The sequence below is a fragment of the Phocoena sinus genome, chromosome 10, assembly GCF_008692025.1.
Source record: "Phocoena sinus isolate mPhoSin1 chromosome 10, mPhoSin1.pri, whole genome shotgun sequence".
NCBI classification, from domain to species: domain Eukaryota; kingdom Metazoa; phylum Chordata; class Mammalia; order Artiodactyla; family Phocoenidae; genus Phocoena; species Phocoena sinus.
Window position 1 is genome coordinate 59685376 of NC_045772.1, and position 21442 is coordinate 59706817.

Consider the following 21442-nt stretch of genomic DNA (forward strand, 5'->3'; position numbering starts at 1 on the left):
CCCGGACCAGGGATCAAACCCGTGTCCCCTGCACTGGCAGGCAGACTCTCAACCGCTGTGTCACCAAGGAGGTCCTCTTATTGTTCCATTTTTGAAACCCCTAGAGTAAGTCACCAGCCTTATGAGTTGCCTTTATGGATTTTATGTTGGTTTATGGAGTTCCACCTTACGTAAAAATCTGTATTTGTCAGTTCTGTATTAAATTTGATTTTGGGGCTTCCCTGGTGGCACAGTGGTTAAGAATCCGCCTGCCAATGCAGGGGACACAGGTTCAAACCCTGGCCTGGGACGATCCCACGTGCCGCGGAGCAACTAAGCCCGTTCGTCATAACTACTGAGCCTGCGCTCTAGAGCCTGCGTGCCACAACTGCTGAAGCCCTCACGCCTAGAGCCCATGCTCCGCAATAAGAGAAGCCACTGCAATGAGAAGCCTGCACACCGCAGTGAAGAGTAGCCCCCGCTCACCACAACCAGAGAAAGCCCGCGCACAGCAACGAAAACTCAACGCAGCCAAAAATAAAAATAAATAAAATAAAAATGTATTTAAAAAAGAAAATCTGCCTGCCAGTGCAGGGGACATGGGTTCGATCCCTGGTCCGGGAAGATCCCACATGATGCGGAGCCACTAAGCCCATGTGCCACAACTACTGCGCCTGCGCTCTAGAGCCCGCAAGCCAGAACTACTGAGCCCGTGTGCTACAACTACTGAGGCCCGCGTGCCTAGAGCCCGTGCTCCGCAACAAGAGAAGCCACCACAATGAGAAGCCTGGTCACTGCAACAAAGGGTAGCCCCCGCTCGCTGCAACCAGTGAAAGCCCTTACGCAGCAACGAAGTCCCAACGCAGCCAAAAATAAAGACTAATTAATTAATCTTAAAAAAAGAAAGAAAAGAAAAGGTGTATTTAAAAAAAAGAAAAAAATTTGATTTTGATTGGATAATGTTCTCTGACCTGATTTCAGGTAGTCTTAGAGAACATGAGGCATTCCTGACAGCCTAAAAAGGGTTCATCCTTTTAATCATATTTGCTTGTCTTTGCTTTTTCTCTAGAGCACTTCTTAACCTTTTGGAGGTCCCAGATATCTTTGAAACTCTGATGAAAGATATGGACCTTTTCCCCAGAAAAAGGCATGTACACATACTTTGCATGTGATTTGAGGGGCTTCATCAAATTACCTTGTAGCCCTGAGGAGTCCCTGGACCTCTGGTTAAGAACCCATGCCTTTGATTCTGACTTCCAGGACGGTTAATGTTTGGTTCCACTGTTGCTGTTGATGGTGTGATCCTGACTTTTGGGTTGACCTAGGGTTTATCTCTTTTTAAAAAAAAAAAACTTTCCATTTTTATAAAGGGAATTTGGGGCTTTAGCATGGGATCTCAGAGGAAAGGAACAGGCTTTGAAGTAGGAAGGAAAAATATTATCTATCTGAATTGATATGTAAATCCACATCAACTGCAAATTTCTGAAGATTTTGTAGAAATGGAGTCATTCCAACACAGTTGGAAAGAGAGACTGAATTGTGGGTGAAAATGCTCTGAACTGTAATAGTACCAGATTTCCAGTCTGTGTGAGAAAAGGGACTACAGAGGAGAGAACAGGAAGGGTGTACTAGTTTCAGAGTGCTGCGAACAGTGAAACATTGTAATATTGAAGCATATAGTGCATATATGTTGGTGTTTGAAGATAGTTTGGAAAAGAAAGTAGGTGAACTGTGCGACTGGAGGTATATTGGAGGGATACTGAAAAAGACTTCTAAGTTGTGTAAGGTGTTCGGTTTTTGTCATGTAGGCAGAAAGTGGGGAACCTTTGGAGATTGGAAAGGAGAGCTGATGTGATCAGTTTGTGTTTTTTGTTTTGTTTTGTTTTGTTTTGTTTTTTTCTTTGCTGCATGGCTTGCGGGGTCCTAGTTCCCCAACCAGGGATCAAACCCCGGGCCCTCGGCAGTGAAAGCGTGGAGTCCTAACCACTGGACTTATAGGGAATTCCCAGTTTGTGTTCTTTTGGTAGTAAGAAGGATGGGGTTTGGAGAGGAAGAAATGTCACCAGCTAGATTTTTATTACAGTAGTCACTCCCCTGCTTAAAACCCTTTAGTTATATCCCTGCCAATCTCTCCAGCTTAGTTTCTCACATTCCAGCTACAGTGGCTTTATTTCATTTCTCAGAATGGCTATTTATTAATTGCTAACATTTACATAGCATTTACTATGTGGCAAACACTGGTCAAATCTGTTTGTATACATTAATTGATTTAATTCTCATGATAATCCTAAGACAGTAAGGTAAATGCCTGTGTTGTCCCCATTTAAAACTGAGGAAAAACGAAAGCTCAGAGAGGTTGGATAACTTGCCCTAGGTTGCGCAGGTAATAAGTGGTGGCCCAAATCCAGGCAGTCTGTCTCCAGAATTCCTGTCCTTAATCACTGTGCACAACTGCCTTTCTTTACCTTAGTGCTCAGTGCTCATTTACACATGCTTTTGGCTGCAGTGCCCTTGCCACCCCCATCCCCCATACCTTTGTCTAATTAACTGTTAGTTGCCCTTCAGATATCAGTCAAACATCATTTAACCAAGGAACCCTTAGGTAGGATGGGTTCCATCTATCCACACACAAGGTCAGACCACTTTTTAAACGCTTTTATAGGACACTGTACTTCTTTTTTTTTAAATCAGTTGAACATTATGTATATGATCATTGATTGCCTTGCTTCCCTACTAGATTGTAAGCTCCACGTGGGCAAGAACTCTTTCTGTTTTGCTTATGATTATTTTCCTGTATCTAAGATAATGCTTGACACACAGTGGATACTCAGTAACTATTTGTCAAGTGAATAAACTTACTAAGACCTGAAATAAGGTAGTGGCTTTTAGAGTAGGAATGAATTTGAAAGAAATTTGGAATATAGAATTACAAGCATTTATAGATCAGTTAGATGTGGGAGGAGTGAAAGATGACTCCAAGTAGTGATACCTTTAGTCTAAGTTGGGAGGAGGAGGAGAAGCCAGTTTTTTGTAGGAGAGAAGATAAGTTCAGTTTTGGGTGTAAATGTCTTTGAGATATTCACTTGGAGATATCTAGTAGTCATTTGGAAATGTGGGTCTCCTGCTTAAGAGCTGAGAGTTGTCTCCAAAGAAGACATACAGATGGCCAAGAGGCATGTGAAAAGCTGCTCAACATCACTAATTATTAGAGAAATGCAAATCAAAACTACAATGAGGTATCACCTCACATCGGTTAGAATGGGCATCATCAGAAAATCTACAAACAACAAATGCTGGAGAGGGTGTGAAGGGAACCCCCTTACACTGTTGGTGGGAATGTAAATTGATACAGCCACTATGGAGAACAGTATGGATGTTCCTTACTAAAAATTGAATTACCATATGACCCAGCAATCCCACTACTGGGGATATACCCAGAGAAACCCATAATTCAAAAAGACACATGCACCCCAGTGTTCATTGCAGCGCTATTTATAATAGCCAGGTCATGGAAGCAGCCTAAATGCCTATCAACAGATGAATGGATAAAAAAGATGTGGTACATGTATACAGTGGAATGTTACTCAGCCATCAAAAGGAACGAAATTGGGTCATTTGTAGAGATGTGGATGGACCTAGAGACTGTCATACAGAGTGAAGTAAGTCAGAAAGAGAAAAACAAATATATATTAATGCATATATGTGGAATCTAGAAAAATGGTACAGATGAACCAGTTTGCAAGGCAAAAATAGAGACACAGATGTAGAGAACAAACGTTTGAACACCAAAGGGGGAAGCGGAGGTGGGCGTGATAGTGGTGGGATGAATTGGGAGATTGGGATTGACATATATACACTAATATGTATAAAATAGATAACTAATAAGAACCTGCTGTATAAAAAATAATAAATAAAATTATTTTTTTAAAAAGAGCTGAGTGCTGATAATAAAGGTTTGGGACTTATTCAGAAATATTTATGAATTGCCTACCATGTGCCAGCTACCATAGGCACTGGAGATACAGCAGTGAACAAAGCAAAAAAAAAAAAAAAAATCCTTACTTTCATGGAGCCTATATATATATATATATATATATATATGTATGTATATATATGTGTGTATATAAATATATATGTGTGTGTATATATATATATTTGGAGCTTATATTAGGGGGAGGTAAAATTTATAGTATGTCAAATAGTGATTTATAGAGAAAAATAGGAAGAGGGAGTACAGTGGGAAGAGAAGGGTACTATAATTTTAAATAGGATGACTAGGGGGAAGGCCTCATTGAAAAGGTGTTGTTTAAGCAAAGACTTGAAGGATGTGAAAGAGTGAGCCTTGTGCAAAGTATTATAAGAGGACCTTAGAGGTGATCATTAGGACTCTGGCTTTTACCCTTAATGAGATAGGAAACCAATGGAGGATTTTTGAATAGAGGAATGACATGTTCTGACTTAAACTGTCAAAGATCACTCTACCTTGTTGAGAATAAACTATAGTGAGGTTCAAGGGCTGAAGAGTTTTTACAATGATCAGTATGAAAGAAAGACAAGAGGGATTAGATTCTGGATATATATATATATATATTTTTTTTTTGATTCTGGATATATTTTGAAGGTAGAGCTGACAGGATTTGCCAATAATTGGATTCTGGGAAGTGAAAAAGCCTTTGGTACAAGTGAAAGGATGAGAAGGCCGAAGTCTCCTTAGTGAATGTCTTAATGAATATCTGTATTTACAGGGTTGGGTGGAAGAAGAGCTAGCAAAGAGGCTGAGGAGGTGAGGTAAGAGGAAAATGGTAAGAGAGATAGAGTGTGCACATGAAAGCAGTCCTTCATCTTGGTATTTAAAATTGGGCTTGGGACTTCCCTGGTGGCACAGTGGATAAGGCTCCGCGCTTCCAATGCAGGGAGCCTGGGTTCGATCCCTGGTCAGGGAACTGGGTCCCATGTGTATGCCGCAACTAAGAGTTCACATGCCGCAACTAAGGAGCCCGCCTGCTGCAACTAAGACCTGGTGCAACCAAAATAAGTAAATAATAAATAAATATTTTTTTTAAAAAGCATAAAATTGGGCTTAAATCAGAGAGATCTGAGCTGGCACATTGGCTCCACTATTTTCTAGCTGGGTGATTTTTTTAGCAAATTATTGAGTCTCTTTGAGCCTCAATTTCTTAATTTATGAAATGCAGTCATAATACCAACCACATAGATGTTTTGAGAATTAAATGAGGAAATGATGTCCAAAGAACTTAGCCTTTTGCCTGGCATGTATTAATACTTGAAACTTGAGTTCCTATCATATGAAATGTTTAAATGGTGTAAAATGCCTCTGTCTTCAAAGGTTTACAAGCTAGATTGAGAGTTAACAGATGAAAATGATTTGAATCAAAATTCAAGATTAGTAAATTAGAAATCACAGGGTGATGAATGATTGATGTCAAATGTATTATGTAGTCAGTTGATCAGTCCTTTCTCTGCTGTTTGGATAGGTAGCATGAAAAATGCCTTATTAATACTGAGAAATGGGATTTTTAGATTGATATTGAAATTTTAATTTTTGAATAGGTAATTCATGCTCAACCTCATAATATTAAAGGTATAAAAGGGTGCATGGTAAAAAGTTTCCCTCCTACATGTGTCCTCAACAAACTTCTTCGCAGATTCAACTAGTGTTAACTTACCTGTTTCTTGTCCAGGCATCTTGTGTATACACATTTGAGTGGTGTGTGTGCGCATGTTATTTTTTACATTAATGTTAGTATCATATATACAATGTTCTGTAACTTGGCGTTTTTAAGTAGCCTTATTGAGATACAATTCACATACCATACAATTCACTCAGTATACCTTGCTTTTTAAATATTGAGTTGGCCAAAATGTTCCTTCGGTTTTTAAGTAAAAATAAAAGACATATTTTTCATTTTCACCAAGAACTTTATTAAACAATGTATTCACCATTTTGTTCCACTACCTTCTGCCATTTTTCAGGCAAGTTCATAATTCCATCTTCCCAAAACTTCTTTTTTTGGACGCGCAGGCTCAGCGGCCATGGCTCACGGGCCTAGCTGCTCCGTGGCATGTGGGATCTTCCTGGACCGGGGCACAAACCCGTGTCCCCTGCATCGGCAGGCGGACTCTCGACCACTGTGCCACCAGGGGAGCCCTTCCCAAAACTTTTTATCTTTTTGAGCAAAGAACTGTTCCAGGTGCCTTTGACAGTCTTCCAGGGAATTGGAATTTTTTCCATTAAGAGATTTTGTAAAGACCAAAATAAATAAAAATCCGAAGGTGCAATGTCTGGTGAATATAGTGGATGAATCAGAACTTCCCAGCCAAGCTGTAACAGTTTTTGCCTGGTCATCAAAGAAACATGTGGTCTTGGCATTATCCTGACGGAAGATTATGCGATTTCTATTGACTAATTCTGGACGCTTTTCGTCGAGTGCTGCTTTCAGTTCAGAAGCAATACTTGTTGGAATTAATCGTTTGGTTTTCCAGAAGGAGCTCATAATAGAGGACACCCTTCCAGTCTCACCGTATACACACCATCACCTTCTTTGGATGAAGACCAGCCTTTGGTGTGGTTTGGTGGTGGTTCATTTCGCTTGCCCCACAGTCTCTTCTGTTCTACATTATTGTACAGTATCCACTTTTCATTGCGCGTCACAATTTGTTTTAAAAACGAAACATTTACGTTTAAGTAGAAAATCACATGCAGAAATAAGGTCAAGAGGTTTTTTCCTGCTTAAGTTATGTGGAACCCAAACATCGAAGCGATTTAACATAACCAAGCTGATGCAAATGTTTTTCAACTCTTGATTTTGATATTTTGAGTATGCCGGCTATCTCCTGCATGGTATAATGTTGATTGTTCTCAATTAATGTCTTGATTTGATCACTATCAACTTCATCTGGTCTACCCGACCGTGGAGCATCGTCCAGCAAGAAATCTCCAGCACGAAACTTTGCAAACCACTTTTGACACGTTCGATTAGTCACAGCACCTTTTCCATACACGGCATAAATCTTTCTTTGCGTTTCAGTTGCGCTTTTACCTTTCTTGAAATAGTAAAGCATAATATGCCGAAAATGTTCCTTTTTTTCTTCCATCTTCAATATTAAAATGGCTACACAAAAATTCACCAGTTTTGATGTTTTCTTTTAAATGCACACTGATATGACAGCTGTCACAATACAGTCTAACCAAATTGTTTCTAATGAAGTTAAAGACAACTAAGCACTACTAGAGTCATCTTACGGAAGAAAACTGAACGAACTTTTTGGCCAACCCGGTATGTTGTTTTAAAACATTTTGAAGTCAAATGCATATAAAAATGGGTAAGACTGGGGCTTCCCTGGTGGCACAGTGGTTGGGAGATTGCCTGCCAATGCAGGGGACACAGGTTCGAGCCCTGGTCTGGGAAGATCCCACATGCTGTGGAACAACTAAGTCAGTGTGCCACAACTACTGAGCCTGCGCTCTAGAGCCTGCGAGTCACAACTACTGAGCCCACATGCCACAACTACTGAAGCCTGTGCACCTAGAGACCATGCTCTGCAGGGAGAGAAGCCACCGCAATGAAAAGCCAGTGCACTGAAACGAAGAGCAGCTCCCACTCGCTGTGACTAGAGAAAGCCCGTGCGTGCAGCAGTGAGACCCAGTGCAGGCAAAAATAAATAAAATGAATAAATTTATTTTAAAAAGTGGGTAAGATTTGATATTATAAGTTATTTATTTATTTATTTGATTGTGCCGGGTCTAGTTGCGGCTCAAGGGCTTCTCAGGCGTAGTGGCATGCAACCTCTTAGTTGCAGGATGCATGTGGGATCTAGTTCCCTGACCAGGGATCAAACCTGGGGCCCCTGCATTACGAGCACAGAGTCTTAACCACTGTGCCACCAGGGAAGTCCCTATAAATTCTTATTTGAGGCTTTAAAAGTGTTTTGTTCTACTAATGTAATTGTGCCCAAATGTGTGAAATGACTTCATTTTCAGCTATTTTGTTTTTACTCATCTATTTCCCTTTTGAAATAATGTCCCAGTATAGGAGCAGAACCCATAATATAATAATAAAGTAATACAACAGTGTGTAAAAACTACACGTAACATTCTCATTTGACCAGAGAAGGGGACGTGGAGGTGCTGAGAAGACTGCTGAATGAGCCAGAGACCTGAGGTTAGGGACTGGGAGCCAGTGGGGGACTGAGATTTCAGTGACCAACAGCAATAGCAAGGTCAGTGGTCAACAGTGGTGGATGCTATCCAAGCTAAACAACCAGTTGTACCAGTCTGTCAGCTTCAAGTCTACCAGATCAGCATCCTCTGCAAAATCATCACCGACTGTCTGTTTCCCTGTAATCTGGAGGTTTTTGTAAACTTTTGTCCATATCTACACCGTTTTGGGAAGGAAGGAGAAGGGAGGAACAACCCTATTAGAAAGTTGAATTTTGAATTGCCTGAGTATTTACATTCCTTTTCCCTAGGTGGTCTTAGTGTTACTTAAACGAGGAGAAGAAAGAAGGAATGGAGTCTTCTGAGGAAAATTAGGAGTTATAGGAAGTAAAGAAATTGTATTACTTTGTAAACAAACAACACCCTCTAAACATACACACACGCACACACACACACACACAGAGTAAATGATATATTTAAAATGTTAGGTGATCTCTAAGTGCCAGGGTTACATAAGACTTTTTTTTCTCTATACTTTTCAGAATTCTCAAACTATTCTACAGTGAACATAATACTTTTATAACCAACAAAATTCTTAAAAGTGTAACTAAAATCAAAAGACTTGTTCTCCAGGAAACTGAGAAAAAATAAAGTACCAACATGGGAAAGATCAAGATTCTTACGTAAGGTCCATTACTTAAGAAATGGACCTTAGAGATCACTTAGAATCTAGATTCTAGATTAATACTATTCACTGTATCATCTGTGGGCCAGTGCTCATCCATGAACTGTTACTGGTTAATGATGAGATAAGGTTAAAAAAGAAATTAAGCTTTTAGAAACTTTTATAGCAGTTTGACATCACTGCTACATCCAAGTGTATGATCATTTTTCTGGTAATTGATTTTATTGTTTCTTTACAAAAGTATTGGTCCACAACCTGGTTGGAATGCTATAAAAACTTGGCAGCCCTATCAGTCTACCCATTTAAAAATATATTGATCTATGAAATGCAGAAATCTGAGAAGCAGTCATTCTGTCTGATCTTGTCTAACCCTTCACCGGTGTCTGTCTAACACAAAGTGTTAGTAGCTGCCAAGCACTATTGTAAATGCTTTATGAGTATTTGCTGGTTCAATCTTCATAACAACCCTATGCTGTAGGTACTGTTGCATTATCCCCATTTCATAGGAAACTGAGGCACAAAGAGGTTATGTTACTCACCCAAGGTTACACAGCTGTAAGTGGTAAAACTGGAATTTGAACTCAAGGTAGTCTGACTTCAGAGGCCATGTTATGCTTTGCAGCCACTCCACACTTTTAATGGGTGATTACCTACCATGTTTCTCAATAGAGGGTGCTGTTGGCTTGTTGAGTAGAACAAGTGTTCCACATAGTATCCCTCCCTGCCTGCCTGTCCCACTCACTGAATGCCCAATGAGAAAAAAAAAAAAGCTCCCTTCTCCATTTCCAAATGTTTCCTTGGTTGAAAACCTTCTAGAACTGACCAGCATATTCCCTTAGTTGTAAAGTTCTATAGGAATCTGCTTTCTAACTTCTGGTTGGTCTTAGATCTGTACTTCGAAACTAGTAAAGTCTTTTTTCAGGACAAATATCTATCTGTGCACTGAGCTGCATATAGGATTTTTGGAGCCTTCCTTTTCTTGGTGGTTCTCCTTGGACCAGCATGTCATTACACTCCTTAAAACGAGAATATAGAGCCCAGTAAGGCTATTAATCACTTAATATAGATTCTGGGGCTTCCCTGGTGGCGCAGTGGTTAAGAATCCACCTGCCAAGGCAGGGGACATGGGTTCAATCCCTGGTTCGGGAAGATCCCACATGCTGCGGAGCAACTAAGCCCGTGCGCCACAGCTACTGAGCCCGTGTGCCGCAACTACTGAAACCCACGCGCCTAGAGCCGTGCTCTGCAACAAGAGCCTCAACAAGAGAAGCCACCACAATGAGAAGCCCGCATACCACAACGAAGAATAGCCCCCACTCGCCGCAAGCATAGAAAAGCCTGCGCAAAGCAACAAAGACCCAACGCAGCCAAAAACAATAAACAAATAAATTTAAAAATATATATAGATTCTGTTTTTTTAGTTACCCTTAACCTAGAATTACTTTGGTAGCAAATCATACTGTTAGCCCTCTTTGCACTTGTAATCATCTAAAACCCTGACTGAGGTCTTTATCCTTTGAGTTACTGTTGAGCCAGATCTTGTTCATCTGGTTTTTTTAACAATTTAAGTTTTGAATATAAGTGTAGTACTTAAAGGTATACCTTATTTCTTCTAAATTGAGTCTTCATTTTGGCTTATTGTTTTCCCTGAAGAGGCAGCAACACCCCCTGACATGCCCACCTACCCACCTTTAGTTCTGTCAGTAATCCATCAATTCTTCCTCCTTCTGTTGTCTGCAAAGTTGATAAGTATACCTGTTGTATCTTTAGTCAAGTTACTGATTTAAAAATCTTCAACTCATGCCATGTCGTGGCATGCCATTACATATTTTTTTCCATTTTGGCAAAGATCCTTTATGTGATTCATTATTGACATTAATCTAGTTAACACATCTACCTAATTCTGTGGTGGTCAAACTTGTATGCATGTATATGGTAGATTGCAGTAAAGGATCTGGGATAATAGTAAGGAAAATCTGCTTTTAGATAAGTAGATATTCTACTTAAAGATTCATTCTTTCCTTATATGAGCTGGTACAGTAATTGTTCAGGAAAAAAAGACCACCCCCCCCCTCAGAAGTAGCTAAAGACTTATGTAATAAATGTATGAATAGATCAGAATTTGATTAAAGTAGGTTTATTCTTTACCATCTGTTAGAAAAGTCCTCTTGCATATTGAATATTGTTAGGGGGAAGCAGATCATCTTTGTGGACCTAGAAGCTTGGTGGGATTAAGACAGTAGTTTTGGGTGGATCTTTCATTTCTTTTTCTTTCTTGTGAAAACTACCCCCTTTTTTTTTTCTCTCCCACCAGGTTCATTCTGTAAATTAAGGAAAAGCTTTATTCTTTTTTCTCAGCTTGCTGAACTAAAGCAGGAGTGTCTTGCTCGTGGTTTGGAGACCAAAGGAATAAAACAAGATCTCATCAACAGGCTCCAGGCATATCTTGAAGAGCATGGTGAGTTCTTTGCGGAGGCAAAGAGTGATGTGAGTGAGGGGATTAATTTTTTAAAAAATAAATTTATTTGTTTTAGGTTGCGTTGCGTCTTCATTGCTGCCTGCAGGCTTTCTCTAGTTGCGGTGTGTGGGGGCTACTCTTCCTTGCGGTGCGCGGGCTTCTCATTGCGGTGGCTTCTCGTTGCAGAACACGGGCTCTAGGCGCACAGGCTTCATTCAGTAGTTGGGCTCGCGGGCTCTAGAGCGCAGGCTCAGTAGTTGTGGTGCACGGGCTTAGTTGCTCCGCAGCATATGAGATCTTCCCAGACCAGGGCTTGAACCCGTGTTCCCTGCATTGGCAGGCAGATTCTTAACCGCTGTGCCACCAGGGAAGCCCGAGAGGATTAATTTTTAGGCTCTGCCATACAGAAGATTTCTTCTTTTCCTTTAGGTTGTTGATGATGTAAGATTTTAATTAACTCTATCAAGAAAACTCTTGTCATCTAAAACAGTGGTTATAATGAAAAGAAATACCCCCCTTTTAAAAAGACATTGTAATTTTATTTCAACAAATTATTTTCAAGGAAGTATGGGAAAGCAAGCATCATTAGACTGAGAATCGGAAGATTTGAAGTCTAATTCCTCTTGAGCCAGAAATTTACTAGGTAGCTTTTGACAGCCACTGTTTTCGTGGCTAAGTGTCTTTTGTAGTCTGTGAAGTGAGACAAGTGTCTCCACCCTTGAAATCCATAAACCTAAGTAATCTCTGGTCCCTTCTAGCTCTGACATTCTCTAATTCCACTTTAAAAAACAAACAAACAAACACTTCATTTAAGGCATAGTATCATCCCTCTCTAATTTTAATTTATTCCCTTTTATTCCCACTCCTTTTATCCCAACTCTCTTAGGCAACTATTCTAATGTGTTTGATATATATTTTTTGTCTTTGTCCTTATAAACCGTGTAGTGTTGTTTGGTCTACAGTAATTTTATGTAATTGGCAATGAGGCCATAGCCTTACTTTATTGCATTCTTTTTTCTCCAAGTACTGTGTGTTTTTTTGTTTGTTTGTTTTTGGTTTTTTCTTTTGTGGTACGCGGGCCTCTCACTGTTGTGGCCTCTCCCGTTGCGGAGCACAGGCTCCGGACGCGCAGGCTCAGCGGCCATGGCTCACGGGCCCAGCCGCTCCGCGGCATGTGGTATCTTCCCGGACCGGGGCACGAACCCGTGTCCCCTGCATCGGCAGGCGGACTCTCAACCACTGCACCACCAGGGGAGCCCCAGTACTGTGTTTTTTTAAGATGTGGCAGTCATCTAGTCTATTGATTCTAATTCCTGCATGGTATTCTATAATGTAAAGAATTCACCGTGGGCTTCCCATGAGCCATGGCCGCTGAGCCTGCGCTCCGCGACGGGAGAGGCCACAACAGTGAGAGGTCCGCGTACGGAAAAAAAAAAAAAAAAGAATTCACCATGTTTTATTTAGTTCACTCAATGACTGACTCCTGAACTACTTCTTTCATATTCCTTTATATTCCTGTGTGAGAGTCTTGGGGGTATATACCCAGGAATGGGGTTGCTAATAAATATCTGTTCATAAATATATACTTAATATGACTAAACACCACTAAATTGTTTTTCTGAATTGCTGTATAAATTTCATCATCAGCACATGAGGATTCACTGTCCTAACAAGTGGCCTAATTTTTGGTAATCTGTTAGTGGTTTCAGTTTACATTCCTCTACTTACTAAAAAGTTTAAACACGTCCTTTGTTCGTGGTTCTTTGGCTTTCTCCTTTGCCCGTTTTTCTTTTGGGGTTCTCATCGTTTGCTTGTTAGTTCGCAGGCATATCATATATTCTAGTGACTATTCCCATGTTGGTTTTAGATACAAATATCTTCTTTGACAGTCTTTTCTTTTTCTGTGGTATCCTTTCCTATTTTGGGGTGGGTTTTTTTTGTACTTTAAAAAAATATCATCTTAATCTTTTTTTTTATTAATTAATTATTTTTTGGCTGTGTTGGGTCTTCATTGCTGGCCGTGGGCTTTCTCTAGTTGCGGCAAGCAGGGGCTACACTTTCGTGGCATTGGGCAGGCTTATTTCAGTGGCTTCTCTTGTTGCGGAACACGGGCTGTAGGCGCACGGGCTTCAGTAGTTGTGGCACACGGGCTTAGTTGCTCCGCGGCATGTGGGATCTTCCTAGACCAGGGCTCGGACCCATGTCCCCTGTGTTGGCAGGCAGATTCTTAACCAGTGCGCCGCCAGGGAAGCCCCCTTTCCTAGTTCTGAAAAATAAGTTTTTTGCATAGTACTTTTGCTTCTGGGTTTTTTGTTTTGTTTTTGTTGTTTTAGAAATTCTTCCCCACCACTAAATTCTGCCACAGTACTTTTTAATTAATGTTATAGTTTGACCTCATCATGTTTAGTTCTTCAGTCCAGCTGGAGTTCAACCTCTTAATTGATGTTAGTTAGGTAGAGAATATAGTTTTTATCTCCTCCACGTGGAGCAAATTTTATGAACATTTCTGCCTTCATTATTGAATTTTATTTTGGGAAAGCAAAATGATTATAATTTTAGCCTAAGTACAGTGATCAAGATGGTTTTGTAGCAGGTCTTGACCTGATTATTTTAATATTCTTTAGCTGAAGAGGAGGCAAATGAAGAAGATGTACTGGGAGATGAAACAGAGGTGAGTTGGAGAGAGTAAGGTTAGTCACTGGCCTGGCAGTGTGCCACTGCCTTGGTCACGTTGCTAAACATCAATCATTAGAGGGCTTCAATGCTAACTCGTTAGGGGAGCATAAAGCGGGAATGAAGGTTCTGAAAGATTGGTTCGTTTTGGAGTTCTTATATTCTTCTTTTGATAGGTATTTACTCTTGATTTATTTTAACCATCTTGTTTCATTTGGTTTTAGGAAGAAGAACCGAAGCCCATAGAACTGCCTGTCAAAGAGGAAGAACCTCCTGAAAAAACTGTTGATGTGTAACTATCTGTTTTTTATAATGAGGACAGAGCAGACGGTTTTGGATTTTTTAGTGTTACACTCTGTTGACCTCTTATACATTCCCATTGGAATGTATACATTCCCTTTTTTTTTTTTAATTTGGTTGTATCGGGTTTAGTTGTGGCTTGCTTGCTCCTTAGTTGTGGCATGCGAACTCTTAGTTGCGGCGTGCATGTGGGATCTAGTTCCCTGACCAGGGATTGAACTCAGGCCCCCTGCACTGGAAGGCGGATTCTTTACCATTGTGCCACCAGGGAAGTCCCCCATTGGCTTTTTCATTTCTCATTAGATCATACATTTTCAGAAAGGTCTTGTTCATTTCAAGTACATGGTCCCAGTGAAGCAAAGTAACTTTGTCTCTGAGTTATGTAATAGATACTTAGGACCAAGAGACTTCAAGCCCAGATAAAGTTTAGTTCTCTTAGCCTTTGTTGTATCACCGTAATAGATGATTCTTTTTCTGTATAGAGAATCATGCACATTTCCTGCATATAAGGAATTTTGTAAGGGAAGAGGGTGCTGAGCAAGGTTATGTCTCAACACTGTATTCTCTTTTCCTTTTTGATTTACAGTGGAGGAGGGGAGGACAAAGTACTAGAGTGAATAGTGGATCTTGATTTATTTAAATTATTACACAGGGTTGATCATAAACATTTTTTTTTTTTTTCGATACGCGGGCCTCACTGTTGTGGCCTCTCCCCGTTGCAGAGCACAGGCTCTGGACGCGCAGGCTCAGCGGCCATGGCTCACGGGCCCAGCCGCTCCGCGGCATGTGGAATCTTCTCGGAACGGGGCACGAACCTGTGTCCCCTGCATCGGCAGGTGGACTCTCAACCACTGCGCCACCGGGGAAGCCCGACCATAAACGTTTTTTATTTGGGGTTTCCCCGCAAATGTCCGGCCATCTTATACTCCAGCATGTCAAGAGCAGTTGAGTCCTTTTTAACATTTTTGTTCCTCGTAGCTGTATTAATCCATTTAATTATAAAAGACAAAAAAAAAGACAATAGATGTAAAAAGTCAAAGTCAAACGTTACATAGAGGAATATATAAATTGAAAATTAAGTATCCTTGTCTCTACCCCCACCTGACTTCCCAGAGGTTTTCAATATATTCTTTTGGAATATTTTATATGTGCATATACAGGTACATGCATATTGTCGGTTTCTTGATTTTTTTTCACATATGGAGATCTTTCTATATCATCATATAATGTCTTTATTTAAATATTAGTTATAGGGACTTCCTTGGCGGTCCAGTGGTTAAGACTCCGTGCTTCCACTGAAGGGGGCACAGGTTTGATCCCTGGTTGGGGAACTAAGATCGTGCATGCCTCATGGCACAGCCAAAAAAAATGAGTTATATATAGGCAAGGTTCTAAGTGTTTTACATGTATTCTCACTTAATCGTCACATCAACGCTATGAAATGAGGATAATTATCCTAGTAAGTGGTAGGTCTCTCTTTTTTTTTTAGCTTGTTGTTATGGGATATTACAAGTATATACAAAACTTAGGAGAATAGTAAATAGACCCCCATGAACCCATCACCTAGATTTAGTTGTTATCAACTTAGAATCTCATTCTTTCTGGCAGCTAACAGTACTCCATTCTATGGATGAACAGCAATTTCACCAGTCTCCTGTTGATGGACATTTAGATTATTCATAATTGCAAAAAATACAGTGCATGTTCACATACAACTAATTGTAAATTTATGCAGGTATATCCAAAGGATAAGTTTCTAGCAATGGATTTTCTGCATTAGAGAAGATGTGCATTTAATGTTTTATTAGATTTTGTCAAATATTACTGCTTTCTAAAGCCATTTAGTTACCATCCATCATAGGAGGTTTATGTTTAGATATAATGCCTTGAGGAAATGGCCGATGGGATAGCTTTAAAATAGAGATGTTTTGGGGAGTTATGGGGCAAGAAGGAAGATGAAATAAATACAATGATAATTGGCCTGTGTGGGTTAAAAATTATGAAGTTTGAAAATTTGTAGTTTATTTTTATAATATGTAAAATGTGTAATTCCCTTGTTTAGAGGGCTTTAATTTTATCAGTGAATTTCTAAACAAAGAAATTGAAAATGTGTGTGGGAGGGGTTGTGTTTTTGCTTGTTAGAGGGATAGTAGTGGTTAGACTAAAGTATGTACAGAAAGATTCTGGGTCCCCGTAGTATGGAGAATGTTTTGTATGTGACTATGGGTAGGGGCGAAACTTCTGAGTGAAGAGAAGAAATTTCACATGAGCCCCAGAATATGATGTTATTTATTGCTTGAGCTTAATTGTGCCTGAGGGAGTTGGAACAGAGCTGAAGGAAGCTTCTTCTTTCTGGTTCCCTTTCTGCCATGAAGTGTACTGATGGGAATGTAGAGGAAGTCATTAGCCTGGGGTTTGGTGGAGAGGACTGCTATTTTAATGGCATTGGACTTCAAGTAGAACATTAAACTTCAGTGTCCCTTTCTGCCTGAACAAAACAGAGGATTGGGGAAGGAAAGATGGCTGGGAAATGGAAAGAAATCGGAAATTTCTTTAAAAGTCAGAATGTACAGGGCTAATTTAGGTCCTCAGAACATTCAAAAGGAGATCCCCTTGCTTTGTCTTTTGCTTGAGTTTCTCCAAAAAGATACCTCTGTTTCTAGTTTGATTTTTTTCCCCCCCTCCTCAAGCCACAGCAGTTAAATATTGCAGGACTTAGTTATGGTCAGCAGGGGGCTCCCACTGCTTATCTGTCAGTCCAGGGACCTTCAACAAAAGGATGGAGGAGAGAATAAGTTCCTGTTCCAGAATTGCTTCCTCTGAAAATGCCATTAAACCATTACTACCTTTCAGGGCATCAAATGGGAAAAGTGTCTGGGATATTGGAACAAAAGCCTCCCATGTCTCTAAATGAGGGACCTTAATGAGACTGGTTATGACCCACAGTTTTATGGGAGTTGTTTGGTGGAGGGTTAATGCCCTTCCATTTATCCTGAGTACTTCCGAACTTTGTCTCCCACCCCCCTGGTCCCCCCTCTTTTGTTTTCTCTTAAACCTTTTGACTGGTAACTTACCATGTTTTCCTAATTCAAACTCCCCTTAGCCTTCTTTCTTCCCACTCCCTTTGGCATTTTTATTTATCCCACTTTGACTGTTCCAGCTGGAGCTACGGTCCCATGGGAGATATAAGGGATTTGTAAAAGAAGGAAACCAGACCTTGTAGAGCACTCATTAATTGTGATGAAAATTGAGAGCTGGTATTTAAATGAGGGTTAGAGGAATAGTCATTAGTCCAAAAGTACATTTAAAGTTCCTAAAAGTAAATGAAATGATTTCCGGTGTGCTTTGAGCATTTCCCTCAGTTCAGTATATTTAACCAGACTTCTTTCCTTGTTACTTTCTTATACTCTAGCAAAGTAGCTTAGTCTGTTATTTAAACTCTTTTATCAGTAGACGACACTTCAAGGAGCTAAAGGCCTAATGGGCTTCATGTTTTTTTGGTCTGAAGGGTGGTAGAGAGAGACGGGACAGAGGACATGGTTCAGGTGAATTCTTATACACTTCAAAGGTTTTGGTTTAGAATATCAGTCTTCTGATTTTAAAAATCCCTTTTCCAGGGCAGCAGAGAAAAAAGTGGTAAAAATTACATCTGAAATACCACAGACTGAGGTAGGTATTCTTTCAGAAGAGCAGTCTATATATATATATCTTTCTGTTTCTTACCCTTTATTTTGTCTGTATCATCACTTTAAAATATTTACTCGTAGGCAGAAAATCAGTATTGACAGATTTTGGTATTGATACATTTTTCTACCAACCACACTTGGGAATATATTTGGGCTGGCATAGTCACCTTTGAGGCCATAGTCTTTTTGTATAGTATTCTGGTCTTAGTGGTAACTCTTTTTAAGATGTTTACAAACTAAGATTAGAGTTTGAGAGGATTGTACCTTGGAAGAGATGAAAAGTTATAAGGGAAGATGTCACTCTTAAGTTACTACTAGCTAGCTGGTGAGATTGAAATTTCTCTGGATCCTATCTCAATATCTCTGAAAGTAGGTTTCAGTGAAGATCTGTGGGGTTTTTTTGTACTATTAAAGTAGAGATGGCATAGGACAACGCTGCCTCATTTCTAACTGAAAGAGTACAACTAGTGTTGGAACCAAGCTGTTCCTTTGATCCATTTTCAAAGGTCAGTCAAACACAGCTTTTGTCTTCTTGGCTTGATACAGAATGCGGGTTTTATTTTATTCCTTCCCTTTTGTTTTTGAGGACATGAATGTAATAATAGTCTTTTTGTGTTTGCTTTCTGGAAAGGACTGTTGAGTTAAGCCCTGGGATGGATACAACCTGATATCCTCTGTGATTGTCAGTATAACTCAGTTTGGACCTTAAGAAATTAATCCCGATGTTCTAGAGATACACACTTCTAAATGACTTTTCTCTTAAAAGAAGGAAACCAGAAATTGAATTTTTCTCTTTCCCTTCTTTTGTCTGTTATCACTTAGAGGATGCAGAAGAGAGCTGAACGATTCAATGTACCTGTGAGCTTGGAGAGTAAGAAAGCTGCCAGGGCAGCTAGGTGAGTGTTCCCAGCCTTTTAGACCTGAGATCGTGGTAATATGAAGGTGAGGGAATGTGTTCCTAGGTTTTAAATATAGTTGTTGATTTTAAGTAGAATAGAGGCCTTGCTGGAAAGAAATACTCTCTTGGCTCTATTCAGAACGTATCTGCTAATTGCTTGTAGTAGCTATAGATTGGGTTTTGTTATCAAGCAGGGTTTTTGTAATAGGTAAAAGTCAGGAACTGACTGCTACTCCCAGTTCTGATAAGGCTACCTTTTAACTTATTCTCTGGACTCTTGGTGAGAAAAAGAGTCAACTGAACCTCTTTCATGGGGTTGTTAGAATTAGCTAATGATTGCAAGGCTTGAGATCACAAGCAAGAAGTGCCATATGTATACTTGACACGGAGACAGACAACCAGGAGTGTGAACAGCTTCCTAAAATTTAGCTTGTTTTTCTTTCTACAGATTTGGGATTTCTTCAGTTCCATCAAAAGGTAAGAGTACAGAGACTTCTGAGAAAGTTACTTTATGTTTTTACTTTTTTGGCACAACAGATTCCATTTCTCCAAATTAAGGTAAACTTGTTAGCTCTAGAAGCCTGTAAGAGGTTATTATATCCACCTCTTTGCTCTAGGTAAAACCATACTTAAGCCTTCCTGGGCAATTTAGAGAAGGTGCTAAAGTTATGAGAGAATAGGAGGAAGTGCCAACATTTGTTTTCCTTTTCTTGGATCTCTCCAGAGAAGTTTCTAATACCTTCTTTATTCTGATGTCTCAAGTTAGCATGTAATTATTGTGTACCTGTCCAGTGTTATATTGCCTAGTGTGAGTGGCAAAAGGAAGAAAAGAGTCTCTTTTATTTTTTTTTTCTCTTTTACCTTCTAGGAATTTACAAGGGAATAATCTTGGATAAAAGACTTAGCCACAAGGATTATCACAGCGTTATTTATAGTGATCAATAGCTGGAAACAATGTAATATACAATAGAGAATTGGTTGAGTAAATGTGTACCATAGTACAGTTAGAAGACCATGAAGATGTTTAAAATTATACTGAAGAATATTTGTCAGACAGATAAATGGAAAAAGCAAGTTATAAGATATTAGTAGTATGTTCCTATTTCCCAATAAAAGTGCAAGTATGGTTAGGAAAAAAGATTAGAGGGATATATACTAAATTGATAACATGCATTGTCTCTGGTGGTGGAATTTTGAGTGACTTCTTTTTGCTTGTCTATGTTATTAAAATTTCTACATTGAATATGTATTTGTAATAAATTAGGGGGAAAAATTACTCTTTTTATTTTATTTTTATTATTATTTTTACTTTATTTATTTATTTTTGGCTGCATTTGGGTCCGTTACTGCTCACGGGCTTTCTCTAGTTGTGGCGAGCGGGGGCTACTGCAGTGTGCGGGCTTCTCATTGCAGTGGCGTGTCTTTGTTGTAGAGCATGGGCTCTAGGTGCCTGGGCTTCAGTAGTTGTGGCACGTGGGCTCAGTAGTTGTGGCTTACGGGCTCTAGAGCGCAAGCTCAGTAGTTGTGGTGCGTGGGCTTAGTTGCTCTGCGGTATGTGAGATCTTCCCAGACCAGGGATCAAACCTGTGTCCTCTGCATTGGCAGGTGGACTCTTATCCACAGTGTCACCAGGGAAGTCCCTCAGAGACTTTAAATGTAGTCTTCTGATCCAATGCAGTCTTCCTAGTGGCCTGTTAGTAGTGTCAAGTCTGTTAAGAAAATGTCCTCCAAAGATCTTGTAGAGTTTTGCTATGCCTTTTAAAAGACCAGCAAGGGACTTCCCTGGTGGTTCAGTGGTTAAGACTCCACCTTCCAATGCAGGGGACGCGGGTTTGATCCCTGGTCGGGGAACTAAGATCCCACGTGCTGTGGGGCAGCTAAGCCCATACACCACAACTAGAGAGCCCGCTTGCCCCTTAACTACTGAACTTGTGTGCTCTGGAGCCCGTGTGCCACAACTAGAGAAGCCTACGTACCACAACGAAAGATCCCACCTGCCACAAATCAGACCCGATGCAGTCAAAAAAATAAATAAGTAAAAATAAAAGACCAGCAAAATTCTGGTCACTGTCACTACATGCTTTAGAAACAGAATATTCTCTGACATTTAGTTATATCAAGAGAGAGATAATAGGATTGGTGATGGTACAACAAAATTTTAAAATATTTATTTATTTATTTGGCTGCACCAAGTCTCAGTTGCAGCACACAGGATCTTTGTTGCTATGTGTAGGATCTTTTTAGTTGTGGCATGCAGGATCTTTAGTCAAGGCATGTGGGATCTAGTTCCCTGACCAGGGATTGAACCCGGGCCCCCTGCATTTGGAGTGTGGAGTTCTAGCCACTAGACCACTAGGGAAGTCCCAAAAGTTTTTAAAGATATTATTAAATGGTGCTATTTGAAGAAAGGCAAAAGTTAAAATTAATACTTAGCCTGAAGAGGAAAACTGACCAATAAAATAATGTGTAGGTAACATTCAGTGTTATTCATATAATCCTAGAACTACAGAGTAGCTCTTAAAAGAGTAGAATTTGGCAACATGTAAAAGGAAATACTGTTTTATGAGTGAGGACATAAAAATAT

General features: G+C 39.9%; 1 protein-coding gene across 3 annotated transcripts in view; it reads left to right on the top strand.

Annotated features, from left to right (window-relative positions):
- Positions 1-21442, top strand: part of SARNP (SAP domain containing ribonucleoprotein) — a 53648-nt gene that overhangs the window by 1949 nt on the left and 30257 nt on the right. For 2 of the 3 annotated variants that reach the window (XM_032645559.1, XM_032645557.1), the window contains exons 2-7: positions 11202-11301; positions 13926-13972; positions 14199-14266; positions 17892-17943; positions 18783-18856; positions 19307-19335. In XM_032645559.1, coding sequence (XP_032501450.1) covers positions 11202-11301; positions 13926-13972; positions 14199-14266; positions 17892-17943; positions 18783-18856; positions 19307-19335 — 370 coding nt within the window. Of the gene's footprint in view, positions 1-11157; positions 11302-13925; positions 13973-14198; positions 14267-17891; positions 17944-18782; positions 18857-19306; positions 19336-21442 lie in introns of all 3 variants that reach the window. The other variant, XR_004351760.1, reaches the window with a different exon arrangement.